Source organism: Sphaerodactylus townsendi, linkage group LG01, assembly GCF_021028975.2.
Source record: "Sphaerodactylus townsendi isolate TG3544 linkage group LG01, MPM_Stown_v2.3, whole genome shotgun sequence".
Lineage (NCBI taxonomy): Eukaryota > Metazoa > Chordata > Lepidosauria > Squamata > Sphaerodactylidae > Sphaerodactylus > Sphaerodactylus townsendi.
The window spans coordinates 118,048,474-118,061,107 of NC_059425.1; the positions used below are offsets into that span (position 1 = coordinate 118,048,474).

Below are 12,634 nucleotides of genomic sequence, written 5' to 3' on the forward strand. Positions count from 1 at the left end.
TCCAGCACAACATTTCCACAGATGCAAGAACCTTTCAAAAATCCTTCTCCCATTTGGGGCTGCTCTGGGTGGAGCCAAGAAAATCACCCTTGGTGGTCAGATGTTCTTGTGGTCTGTGAAAATGTTGCACTAACTCTAATGGTATTTCAGTTTTTTCCTGCTCAAGTTTTTCATCATTTTTCAGACCTAATTTGTAGTGATTGCAGTTGGGGGATTATATAAAACATAATGACAGGACCTGGCTTTGAAGAAACCTGCTGAGGTTTCTCAGGATATTGTCTCTTTATATTTGTGTTCTTGCATTCATTTCATATTTTAATTATTTCTTATCCCCCCCCCCCACACACACACACACGTATTTCCTGCCCTCTGATAAAATACTTCATAATGAGCAACTGATCCATGAATTCTATGACTGGCCATGGAGAGAACAGAACAGAATGTAATAAAGCTATAAGACAAAGGCATAAAAGGGAAAAGTAGGTCCTTCCTTCTGAGTACACATAACATAGGATCTCACTACTGATGGATTATTATGATAACTACAGCACTGCATTAAACGCAGTGTGGAACTGCAGTTGCTAACTCTAGGTTAAGAAATTCTTGGAAAGCAAGTGTTTTCTCCAATGGAACAGATCGCTGTTGTTTGAAGATCAGTTCTAATTCTGTGACATCTCCAGACCCCAACTGGAGCTTGGCAATCAATTATGGAAAAGGGAGGAATGAACAGAACAAAAGAAGTCCAAGGCAGCTTTAGAGAGCTCTACCCCTTTCACCAATTACCGTTTCCAGAGTTCCATGGGGACACAGAAACCAATTTAAACTGGTAAATCTGAGGTATAGATGTGCCCTCAGACTCCGAAGGTGTATGCAGTCACTTGGCATTTTGCAGTTTAAATGTAAACTGCATACTGTATTTTAAAATCATCCTCTTCCATTGTGTATCACAATAACAAAACATAAATAAATGATGCAAAAGAAGTTCAAAAGATTTTACAACACTGCGTACAAAACTGACTTGGAGGCAGAATTTTCAGAGCTGAACTAGATTGTTACCCAAATGCTGGATGCTACTATTTGATGCTACTATTTGATTTTAAAACAGGGCTGTTCAGCTTGGCAAACCAGTTTATGTAGTAATGGATTCAGACAGATAACTCAGTTATTGAAATTAAAATGTTTGTTCCTAAATGGCTTTTTTTCAGCAGTGTTTCAGCTAATCTAGTCTAAAGCCACTCCTTGAAACTGATTTAAGCAACTGAGTGATTGAGGGAAACAAGGGGAGAACAGAACAGCAAATACAGAACAGCAAAGCTCAACAGCTAATAAAGTTAATCCCACTGTTTCCAAAAGTTCAGAGGAAAAGCTAATATAGCTTTAAAAAAATTATTTAAGAAGTAGGTTAAATCTCTCTTATAAGTGCTGAAGTTGCACTGCAATGACCCACTTAATCACAGCACAATGTGAACCCCAACATTTCATTAAACTAATGTATTTCAATGCTGCAAGGCAATTGGAAAAGAGCAGGGATGTTTTAAAAAGCTGATCTCTGAAGCTTTCTTGGTGTTTAGTTTCACTACTTCCTAGTAGTTTGGATTTAATTTAGAAAGCCCACCTCTCAGTTTGATTAATGATTGTAGCGTTAAGGCATGGTGGTGGTGGGGAGTTGGGGGAAGAAAGGTTGCAAGCAGCCTTATCTTTTCATATTCTTCCTTTCATTAATTGCTCCCTATTCTCATAGTAGTAATTACAGAACTCATGTTCCTTTCAACTTTGCTGCCTCCAGCCCTCTTTTTTCATATAGCCTGCACCACTTTTGTGGGATATATGTATGTAAAGTGCCACCAAGTTGCAACAGAGTTATGGTGATTCCAGCAAGGGGTGTTCAAGGCAAATGAGAAGAAAGGGTGGTTTGTCATTGCCTTCTTCTGCAGAGCCTTCCTTGGTGGTCTCCCCTCCAAGTTGTTACCCTATTTCCAAGTTGCCTTCCCTCCCTGTGCCGGACCTTCCCAACTGCAAATCCATTGTTTTCACAACTGTCCCCTCTAGATTCCATCTTGAAAAGCAATGAGACCTTCAAGTACATCCCGCTAGAGCATGGATTTAAAACAACCTTTCAATTGAAGCCACTGAAGGGTTGTTTAGTCCTGTTTTCATGCAACATCAGAAAATCAGGAAAAGGCCAGATTCAATGGGGGCATGATTTACATTTGACTTTTTCACACATAAAGCGCGGGGGTGGAATTATTTTACACATGACAGGAAATATGAGGGCTCAGGGTACTGAATTCTTCCTCTGCCACATCTCCCTTGGCTTTGCTTACTTGTTTGGAACATTTCTCTCCATCTCCAATGCCAGTAGCAGTGGAGCCCATCAAAGTAAGCAGTGGAAGGGGTAGAACATGGGCCCCCCCACCTCCATTAAGGTAAAAATACAGATCTTCCTGCCCCACCTCCTGTTTTCTAAATAGACATTGATAAGCACATATGGTAGCTCCAGAAGGTAATAATGATGGTCCATTCCATGAGGGGAGCTCCACTCGCAGTTCTTTAAATCTAACCTCTCATTTTTTAAAATGCCTTAGTATAAATAGTATAAATAAAATGTCTTAGTATAAATAGATGGGATGCATTCTTTACCTTCCCAAATGTGGCAGCACAGGCAGGTTCAAGTTTCTCCTTCCTACAGAAATCCAGGTAATGTGCATACAGAATGCACCTCGGCAGACAAACTCCTTCGCATACAATGTAATTCTCTTCCAGCCTGACGATGAAAAAAAGTCATCAAAATAAAATACCATATTCTATGCTCCCTCCTAGTTTTCCCTCTTTTCCCCTTGTTTCTGTCTTACAATTTTAATGCAGAATCATGCTGTATCTCACCTCTAACAAAGTAAATAATAACTATATTCCAGTCACTTGTAGTGCTTCAGAATTCAGAATTGTGGTCCATATGAAAATAAGTTTAAATGAAACCAGTGGAATTTATTTTCACCCAAAGGTCATTGTCCAGAAATTACTGTAGAACTGACTGGTGCAGTAACGATAATCAGTTTGTTGCTTCTGGCCATTGTTGAACCTAAATTCATTCTTCATACTGTACTGAAAGGTTCTGCAGAGAAATCTGCTTCAGGAGAATGGTCCAATTAACTCTTCGCACTTGGATGTGTCACCAAGCATCATACTGGATTGGGGGTCATGTGTTAGGGCAGCAGACTTCAACCATTCCAAGCCCAGAACATTCCAGCCACTCAAAACTGTACTGAAGTTTCCTGGTCAGAAGTTCAATATATGCTGGAGTTGCAATTTAATTTTATTTTAAAATCAATGCTAGGCATTGCTTGTAAGGCTTCTTTACAGAAATCATGCATTAGGCAGATTCTGCATGGGCCAAAAACAGCGATGTGAGAACAGTATGAAAACACTGCAACCTTTTTACACCATTTAAAACCATTTTACATCATTTTCACACTGTTTTCACACCGCGGTTTTTGGCCCATGCGGAATCTACCTGTGCTGCCAGCAGGCAGTGGCGTGGCCAAGTCTGACTGCGCAGGTCAAAGCAGAAGAAGAGAAGAAGAGTTTGGATTTATATCCCCCCTTCCTCTCCTGTAGGAGACTCAAAGGGGCTTACAATCTCCTTGCCCTTCCCCCCTCACAACAAACACCCTGTGAGGTAGGTGGGGCTGAGAGAGCTCCGAGAAGCTGTGACTAGCCCAAGGTCACCCAGCTGGCATGTGTGGGAGTGTACAGGCTAATCTGAATTCCCCAGATAAGCCTCCACAGCTCAGGCAGCGGAGCAGAGAATCAAACCCGGTTCCTCCAGATTAGATACATGAGCTCTTAACCTCCTACGCCACTGCTGCTCCTTTGCAGGTGTCAAAGTGTGTTTAGGTCACAGTCCAATGGGTCAAGGCAGGTGGCAGACAAGGCATAGTCAGGTCACAGTCCAATAGGTCAAGGAGAACCTAGGAGCAGGCTAGGAATCAATGAAGAAACAGGCACACAGCAGCAACAGGTAACATACTTGTTGCACCCAGGCAGAAGCAAACTCACAGCAAGGCTTATATAGAGAGCCTTGTTCAGGGGGCTGGGATTCTTTGAGGAGTTAGTCCTCATCAAATGCAGAGACTTCTAATCTCCCATACCTTGCTGGCAGACGAGCACTCCTTCTGTGCTTCTGCAGTAGCAGCCCTCTACTTCTGCCTCTTATGCACAGCTGGCTTATCACTGGGTTCCCTAGGAGGATCTGCAGGCTCCTCCACCTGTATGTCATCAGGCAGGGAAGGACTGGGCATTGGCTCTGCTGCCTGGTCTTCCCCAGGAGAAGCCAACCCTGTCTGCACTGTGTCCTCGGGTTCTGCCTCAAGGTCCTGTGTGTCCTGGTAAGTACCCAGGTGCTGGCTCATGACACTGCCTTAGAGTTCAAGATTGACTAGGCCCCACACTTTGAGATCATTTCATCATTTTATTACCAGTTTGATTCCAAAGACCACTATCAATCTACTAGATTTCTGCAGGGCCACTTTGAAAAGTGAACAAAAAGGTGACAAACTGGCTCCCTGAGTCCCACAGCCTATAGTTACCAACTATCAAGGCTATTTTGCCACAATGTCCAAGTCTCTTTTGATTCTAAGTTGGTAAATGTGTACATATGTGTATGTAGGAACTAACATAGAGGCATGAGTGTAAAATGGAAAAATGCACCTGATCTTTCACAAATTGATGCCCCATCCATATGTTAGATTTATTATAAGCTCAGGATAGTATCCATAGTTCTCCCTTCCTTCAGTGTATCCTCAGAACAAACCTGCAATGTAGGTTAGGTTGAAATAGAGTAACTGATCCAGAGTGATCTGCGGTGCAGTCTTAAATAGAGTTATTGCCTTCAAGGTCCATTGAGATAAATGGATCTATGAGTCTGCAACTCTGCTGATGATTGCGCTGCCAGTGAAGTGTGGGGTGTGAGTGGAGATTTGTAAAGGGGGGACCTGAACCCAGATCTGACATGCTAACCACAAAGTAGGTTCCACTAACTGCATATGCCAACATGAAACTACTGTTGAACAACAATATTGCATTGAAATTGTACAGGACTTTACTAGAGGCAGCAAGTGTTCAGTTAACTACAAAATCTCTTACACTTCTTCTCAGCCACTCATTCTGAGATCTAGAATCCACGGAATAAGGCAGGATAAAAATATTTTAAATACATGTATGGAGTCTTTGTGCCTTTAGCATCTTTGATATTTGAATGACACTACTGCACTGTACACCGCCCTGAGCCCTTCGGGGATGGGGCAGTATAAAAAATTGAAATAAATAAAATAAATGCAAGCTGATAAATCAATGCCCTTGCAGGACCTAGTTAAATGATATATTGCTTATGCCGATATATATGATGCAGAATAAAACATTTTCTAAGTAGACTGCCAGAACTATGTTTGTCTTTGAATATCAGTGTGAATTACTAATTCATTCACAAGGAAAAATCTTAGCTACTTTTTAGAGAGTGTATTTTATTGTACACATTGCACTTGTGTTGAGAATTCAGCTTCTAACAGTACCCTAGAAAACAGGAAAAGAAACAACCTGCTACAGTAGCAGATGGGAGAAAAGGTACACTGAACTTGTGTTTGGGGGGTGGGGATAAGCTTACCATTGCAAGGTGAGCTGTGTCTGCTTCTTTTTATCGTTCATAATCTGAGTGATGGTTTTCTTTGGAGGCAAGTGTTTGCTTAGCGATTTTATCTTGCTTTCTTGAATCTCCCCATCCTCCTCTTCTGAGGAAAGGGCTTCACTGCTGAAGTGAATTTCTGAGAGCACATAGAAAGAGAAGACAATGCATCAAAGTGAACCGTGGAGTTTGGTTGTATTTTGCTCTTTTGACTGGATTGCTACCTGGAAAAGTACTTTTCAGGCTTGGGCCTCCCTGCTTTACAAATCATGCAACTATGAGAATAAAATAGCTGTGAAGATCACCATGTTCAGTCTTGCACAAAGCTGGTCCAATAAACAATTATCTGCTAACATTTTGTGCATTTGTATGTGAAAAAGAGGGAGAAGGAGACAGTCCATATGAAAAGAGTTAGGTGCAGTTAAAACAAGCAGAAAGCCTGAAAAAAACCAAGGGAGCATGAGCAACAATTTGGAAATCCTACCTCTAAATTTCCCCCTCTAAATTTTTTTATCCGCTCTCAGTATTTTGTGTACCCCATTTATGTAATCCTATACCAAGAGAAATTAATTCAATAAACTTTATCTCTTTTCAGTATGAGAATCTATGAGTTGCAGGCTCATAGATCTGCATAAGAACTTAGTGCCTTCTTAAGCTTGTGAATGTGCATATTCTTACATTAACAACGCTATATCTACGAAAAGATAGTTCTTTACATATTTGTAGAATACATAGTCACAGCTAGAAGTGACTGGTGCAAACTTTTGAGTAACCAGAAAACTTGCAACACAGAAATCAGCTCAGTTAAAAGACAGCAGTTGGCCTGTTACACATCCCTTAGCTTGGGGCCCTAAATAACATGGCTAGAAAATTCTGTTTAAGGAAGAACGGCTTTCTTAATATACTTACATTGCATGTAAATGCCGCATGTTCAGTGGTACATACCCCAAATTAGCATGCACTGTCTTGTAGTCTCACTCTGAGACAAATAAATACAGGATCAGAATATTAGTAGGAGGGGAGGAACAGAGGATGAGGAACTCTGGGTTTCTCAAAAGTTTCTCACTTTAACAGCCCTATAAAATATATTAGGTATTATCAAATATATCTTTATCCATGTTATAATCAGAAGGAAGTTACATTCATTTTATGTTTGACTTGGTAGTACAAAAACATATTAGCAAGCTATTCTGTTCCTTTTTAGGCTGCAGCTCTTTGAAACTGAGTAGAACCTACTTTGGAGCCAATTTATTTAACCTCTGAGACAGGTTTAAATTTTAGTTGGGCTCAGACTCTGCTCTGTTTCCAGTGTCTTGATCTTGCAGTGTGTGAGTAAAGGCTCAAGTGGCAGCCGACTTATGGCGACCCGAGCAAGGGGCCTTTCAGGCAACTGTTGGGGGGGAGGGGGGTGTCATCGCTTTCCTGTGCAGTGTCTTCAGGGTGTTCTCCCTTCCGAAGACCGACCCTGCTTAGTTTCCCAAATCTGGCCATGCCATGCTGCTCCCCCGCCCTCCAAATGTATCAAATAGAAATAAAGTTCCTGTGAGCAGGTGCAGAGTGCATTTCTCTCCCTGCTGATTAATATACACTTCAGGGATGGGGAAGGAAAACATTACTTCTAGAAGAGCTCATCTGCTTTTTTTGGAGGGGGGTGGGATAACCAAAGAAGCAAACTGGGATGTGCAACGCCGCCAGATCTTGGTCCGAAACTCCCCAGGCGTACCAGCCGAAGGAGACTCTCGCCGACGCTCCTTCCCTGGGAAGAGAGCAGGATGGGCTCTCCTCCACCCCCACCCCCAGGCTTACCTGAAAGCGACTGCTGCTCACCTGCCTTGATGCCCGAGCGCAGCCCGGGCTCCGGGACGTCGGGCAGCTGCCGCAGCCCGCTGGACAGCGAGTCCGCCTGGGGCAACCCCTCCCTGGGCGAAGAGGCCTCCAGAAAACCTTTGACCAGCAGCTCCGCGTAGCAATCCCCCCGGCCTTGGGGGCCTTCGCCCCTGACTGCGAACTTGGACGTCTTCTCCATCTTCAGTGAGCTCGGTCCTCCCCGTCCATGGGGCGCAGGGCTTGGGGAGCGCAGAGGCTAAAGGATCTGGGGCGAAAAGACACACACACACCTTATTCTGTGCTCCCAGCGGAGAAAGGAGCACGCCCGCAGTCCTTACTCGCGCCGCCACCTGCAGAGACGCCGAAGGCACCGGCGTCTTTTAAGGCAGGCTATTGCCAGGGAAGACCGCGGGCCCCTGTTAGGAAGGTGGAGGCTGGTCGAGCCCCACCGGAGGGCTCGCCCCCTAGGTCACCCAGCCTGGCTTTCCGACGGGGTGGGAAGGGAAAAGATCGGCCAGTCCATGACCAATAAGCCACCTCTCCTGACGGCTTCTCCTACTTTCTGGGCGGGTCTGGCCACCTGCGCCCCCCACCCCCAAGAGCAACCCTGCCGCTCAGCTCCCAAGTAAGCCCGGTTGTCAAGGGAAGTCGGAACACCAAAAGTGACCACCTCTGGGCGTGGGCAGCTAGGTTGCCTTGCTCAGGGCTATCACCAGCGCTTTTTGGTAAAAGAGGGGGGAAAGCTGCTAGGATTAGTGCATCAGGTTGCACAGATTTCCACCAATCTCCCCTTCCCTTTGCATCCAGCTGTTCGTGGGGGGTCCACTCTCTTTCTCTGGCTGAGTGGGGCAGGCCACCACACAAGGATCAGGACTTGGGAGAGTCCCTAAACCAGTGAGTACCCTTATTCACACACACAGAGAGAGAGAGAGCCCTCAGTGTTACCATATTTCCTGCCCAGGCTTCAGAGAGAGATGGTGAACCTGCAGTCTCCTCACACTTATGTACCCCCGTTTCCCCGAAAATAAGACATCCTCTGAAAATAATACGTAGTAGAGGTTTTGCTGAAGTGCTAAATATAAAGCATCCCCCAAAAGGTAGCAAAGTTTTTGTTTGGAAGCATGCCAGTCAAACAGAACACCAGAAAAATAAGACATCCCCTGAAAATAAGACAAAAGGCTAGAATTGAGACCCAGATCTCTTCAGGCCAGTCTGACAGCTTTAATCTTTCCATTGCAATGGAAAGATTAAATGAGCAGCACAATCATGGTGGCTAATAGAGGGATTGTTTCGGGGTCATTCAAGCACATTACTTGGGTAATAGCACCCTTGAACCATTTGCCGTGAACTTGAGGAAATCCTGGATAGACATAGCATGTTTGATTGATGGGAGAAGTTTGGAGAGCTACACTTTTTGGCAGTAGTTGGTATTCTTTTTCAAAAACCCAAATATACCCTACTCGGTAAAGAAGCTTTTCTACTTTTCAGTAGAAGCCATGTTACCACTGCTGCTCGGGTAACAATAAGTGATTTCAGCTCAGCAACTTAATGAGGCGCAGGAAGCTGATGGTCTTCAAAGCAAAAGGATTTTATTCGGAGATGGTGGTCACAGCTCGGGCAGGAGAATCACGCTCTTGCAACCAAGTGCAAGGACTTTTATTCCCAAACTTCAAAGGGGCAAAGGGGCAGGTAGAAAGGGGAGGTGAGGGGGCAAGTCCCTCACCAAACACCAATAAGAAAACAACAATACAAAAACAAGATACAATTACAACTTTGAATGGGATCACGAAATCCCACTGTCAAACATAGTCCCACAAGATCTCGCAATGGTGCTGAAAGGAAAGCCGATAAGGTCCATTCAGGAAACCTAGGTGGGCTCACTACCGCACCCAGCTATCTTCTTTATCAGATGGCTGTTTCCTTTAGTAATGCCCTGAGGCTCCCGCTCCTCATCTTGGCAACAAAGAAAAGTTCAAACTGTCCAATGATGGTCCCTGCACGTCTTCCAACAGCTGGGGACCTCTGGGTGCTGCCAATAGATTTGATTTGCAAGTCCAAAGGGGGTCTTTGTCTTTGCTAAGGAGTCGGCTGGGTGTTGGTCTAAGCTGCATTCCAGAGCCAACCTCCTTGTCCCTTAATATCAGTGTCTACAGGCTACTGTTTTTGCTGACAAATACAAATCTTGAGAATAACACTTTTAAACTTAAACATTAGGGAATATAGTACAATACAGACACATAAGAATCTCCTAAATTAACAATAACGAAACCTTAAGCTAACTGGGGAACCTAGTCAAACTAAAATCCTCAGCAGCGGGCAAATCATAAATTCAACTTTAAAGGGCTTTTATTACATCCTAGAAGGGCATAAACAAGAGGGAAACCATACAACATTGGCATAATCACACGTTCACGACCCTTGCAAGCCTTATGAAGGCTTCTGAGCCACACAAGTCTCCGCGTCTGGGCATGGAGCCAGTGTAGTCATGTAACTTGACTCAGGAAAATATTCTGTTTATTTTCCTGGGTGGTAACAGCCATACCAGGTCATATATCAAAATACAATTTTTATCAATAAGCTCTTAGGCAGGATGAGCCAGTGTTCCTGGTGCAGTGGTGCACTATGTAGGTGTGACCCAGCTGTGGCCCTGTAGAGTTTTACAGCAGCAGAATTCTCACAGCAGATCCATGCTTACCTTGAGTTAAAATGAAAGTCATCCCAGTCAGAAGCATGATTTTCAGGCAAAAACACACTCATCTTAAAATTCTCCTGTAATGAATTATACTAGATTACATTGTTCTGGAACCATTGGTTTTGGTAGGCTGGGACAGTCTTTGAACAGATGCTTTAGATAGCCTAGAATTTCTTTTCCCGATTGGTTCACAGTGACAAGAAACAACAGGTGCAAATAAATGTCTAATGAAAAATGTTCAGTGCCTTTTGCAAATCTGTTTACCTCAGTCCCTCACACACTGCATTGTCAGATAAAAACTGTACTGATAAAAAGTGAATCATGACTAGTTATACATTCAAAATATACACACATATGAATATGTTGGAAGTTTAGTATGGTTGAAACCAGAAATCTGGTTATGCATGTTTTTGGAGATCCGAAGGTCAAGAAAATACAACTGGGCCCAGGGTATAGGCAAAAATTTAATGTACAAAAATTGGGAAGAAATATGGAAGAACCATGATAAATATACTCAGAGTATAGATCTGAAAGAAAACTTTAATAAGGTATTCCATAGGTGGTACCTCACACCTCTCAAATTAGCAAAAATTGATAAGACAAAATCTCCATATTGTTGGAAGTGCAATAAAAAGATAGGCACATATTTCCACCAATGGTGAAGTTGTAAAAGAATAAAAGGGTTTTGGGGGAAAATCCATAAAAAGGTCCAGAAGATTCTGGGTCAGAAATTTCAAATGCTACCGGAAAATTACCTACTGAGAATTTTCCAAGATCATTTAAAGGTAGATAACATTAATTTGTTTTTGTACTTTTCAACAGTAGCAAGAATTCAAGTGGCAAAAAAATTGGAAGAATAGGAAAACTTCTAGTTGTAACGCTTGGCTCAAAGCTGTAGTAGAAATTATGAATTCAGATAAGCTTTCGGTTTTCCTTAAAGACTTGCCGCTATCCAACTTTCATAAAACATGGAAACCATTTATTCAGTATTTGGAAACAAAGACAAATTAATTAATATATAAATGTAAGAGTATTTATTGATATGTAAAACTGTGCTGGTTATTCTCTTTGTCTTATGTCAATTTTCTTTTTTGTTTAAGCAAGTAGAATTATGAATGGAAGTCTTCAGTCAATACAAAGGACAAGTCACCAGATGCTTTCTTATGATTTATTTTAATATAAATATCTGCATACAAATAAGTTTTATATTTTGATATTGTAATAGTGGAGGTCCTTTGATCTGTATAACAGTTAAATAATGTACGTTAGCGTATTACTACTAGAAGGAGTAGATTTATGATATTGTATTTTTTGTTTTCGGCGGACATAAAGGAAGTTCTTGTTTTTAATCCTGCTATATGAATTTAACCATATATTTATAACCATATATTTATAACATGTATATACTTATGAAACTTTGCATGGATGTGTAAAGGTATCTCTGGATACACTACAAGACACAGAACAATGTAACCCTGTTTTTCTTATTGTAAAACCTTAAGTTACAATAAAAACCTTAACTAAAAAAGAAAAGAAAATACAACTGAAGGCCACTAATTACAAAATTACCTACCTACCTGCCTGCCTGCCTGCCTGCCTGCCTTTCTGTCTGTCTATCTTCTTCTTCTTCTTCTTCTTCTTCTTCTTCTTCTTCTTCATCATCATCATCATCATCATCATCATCATCATCATCATTTTTCACAGATTGGAAACATCAATACATCTTAAAGACCAGGAATAACCTACATTCCAAATATTGGCTTATATATACACAACACAAATAGATACAGCTAGTCATTTTTTGTAATTTTTTATAATTTTGTAATTAGTTTCCCTTCATTTGTATTTTCTTGATTTTCTGGGATTTAATTCCATTGAATAGAGTTAAGTTTTGATCCCCTTTTTTGTTTGTGCTGTTTTTGAAGATCCCTACAAAGAAACATGATGAGAATGAGTTGGCATTTTTTATGCATTTGCTTCTTCTTTTAGTCTTTTCTGGTTAATTCTGAGTGTCCCTCCATTCCCTTCATTTTGATTGCTCAGAGTGAAGTGTACTGACAACAAGAATGTGAATTCATTCATTATGAAAAGAAAATCTATATATCTAATAGCCATATGTGGTTCCTTTCTGTGGATATCTAAATCTGTCGATCAAGGCCACGCTGACAGAAAAGAGACTTTTTTCCAAACTTGGCCTAACCTGCAGCTTTGTAGAAAAATCCTAGCTACTCAAAGGAGGGTTACAAAAAAACAAAACAACACAGAGAACAGTTGGCTGAACAAGTGCAGAGAACTGTTCTATGTATACAGGCATGTGCAAAAGGAGGAAGGCAGCAGGGCGAGAGAGATAATCACATGGTGCTAACCTACCATAGGCAATGAGGACGAAGACAACTATGAGGCCACCAGGAACTGCTGTTGCTGCCACTGCTCAGCCA

The 12,634-nt window shown here is 42.0% G+C and overlaps 1 protein-coding gene across 1 annotated transcript in view; it reads right to left on the reverse strand.

Moving 5' to 3' along the window:
• The window catches only part of RFX6 (regulatory factor X6), a 47,048-nt gene extending 39,345 nt beyond the window's left edge, over positions 1-7,703 (reverse strand). The window contains exons 1-3 of the mRNA XM_048505618.1: positions 7,505-7,703; positions 5,660-5,816; positions 2,641-2,764 (exon numbers count right to left, since the gene is read on the reverse strand). Of these exons, the coding sequence (XP_048361575.1) occupies positions 2,641-2,764; positions 5,660-5,816; positions 7,505-7,703 (480 nt within the window). The remainder of the gene's footprint in view (positions 1-2,640; positions 2,765-5,659; positions 5,817-7,504) is intronic.
• Between the last annotated feature and the right edge of the window lie 4,931 nt (positions 7,704-12,634).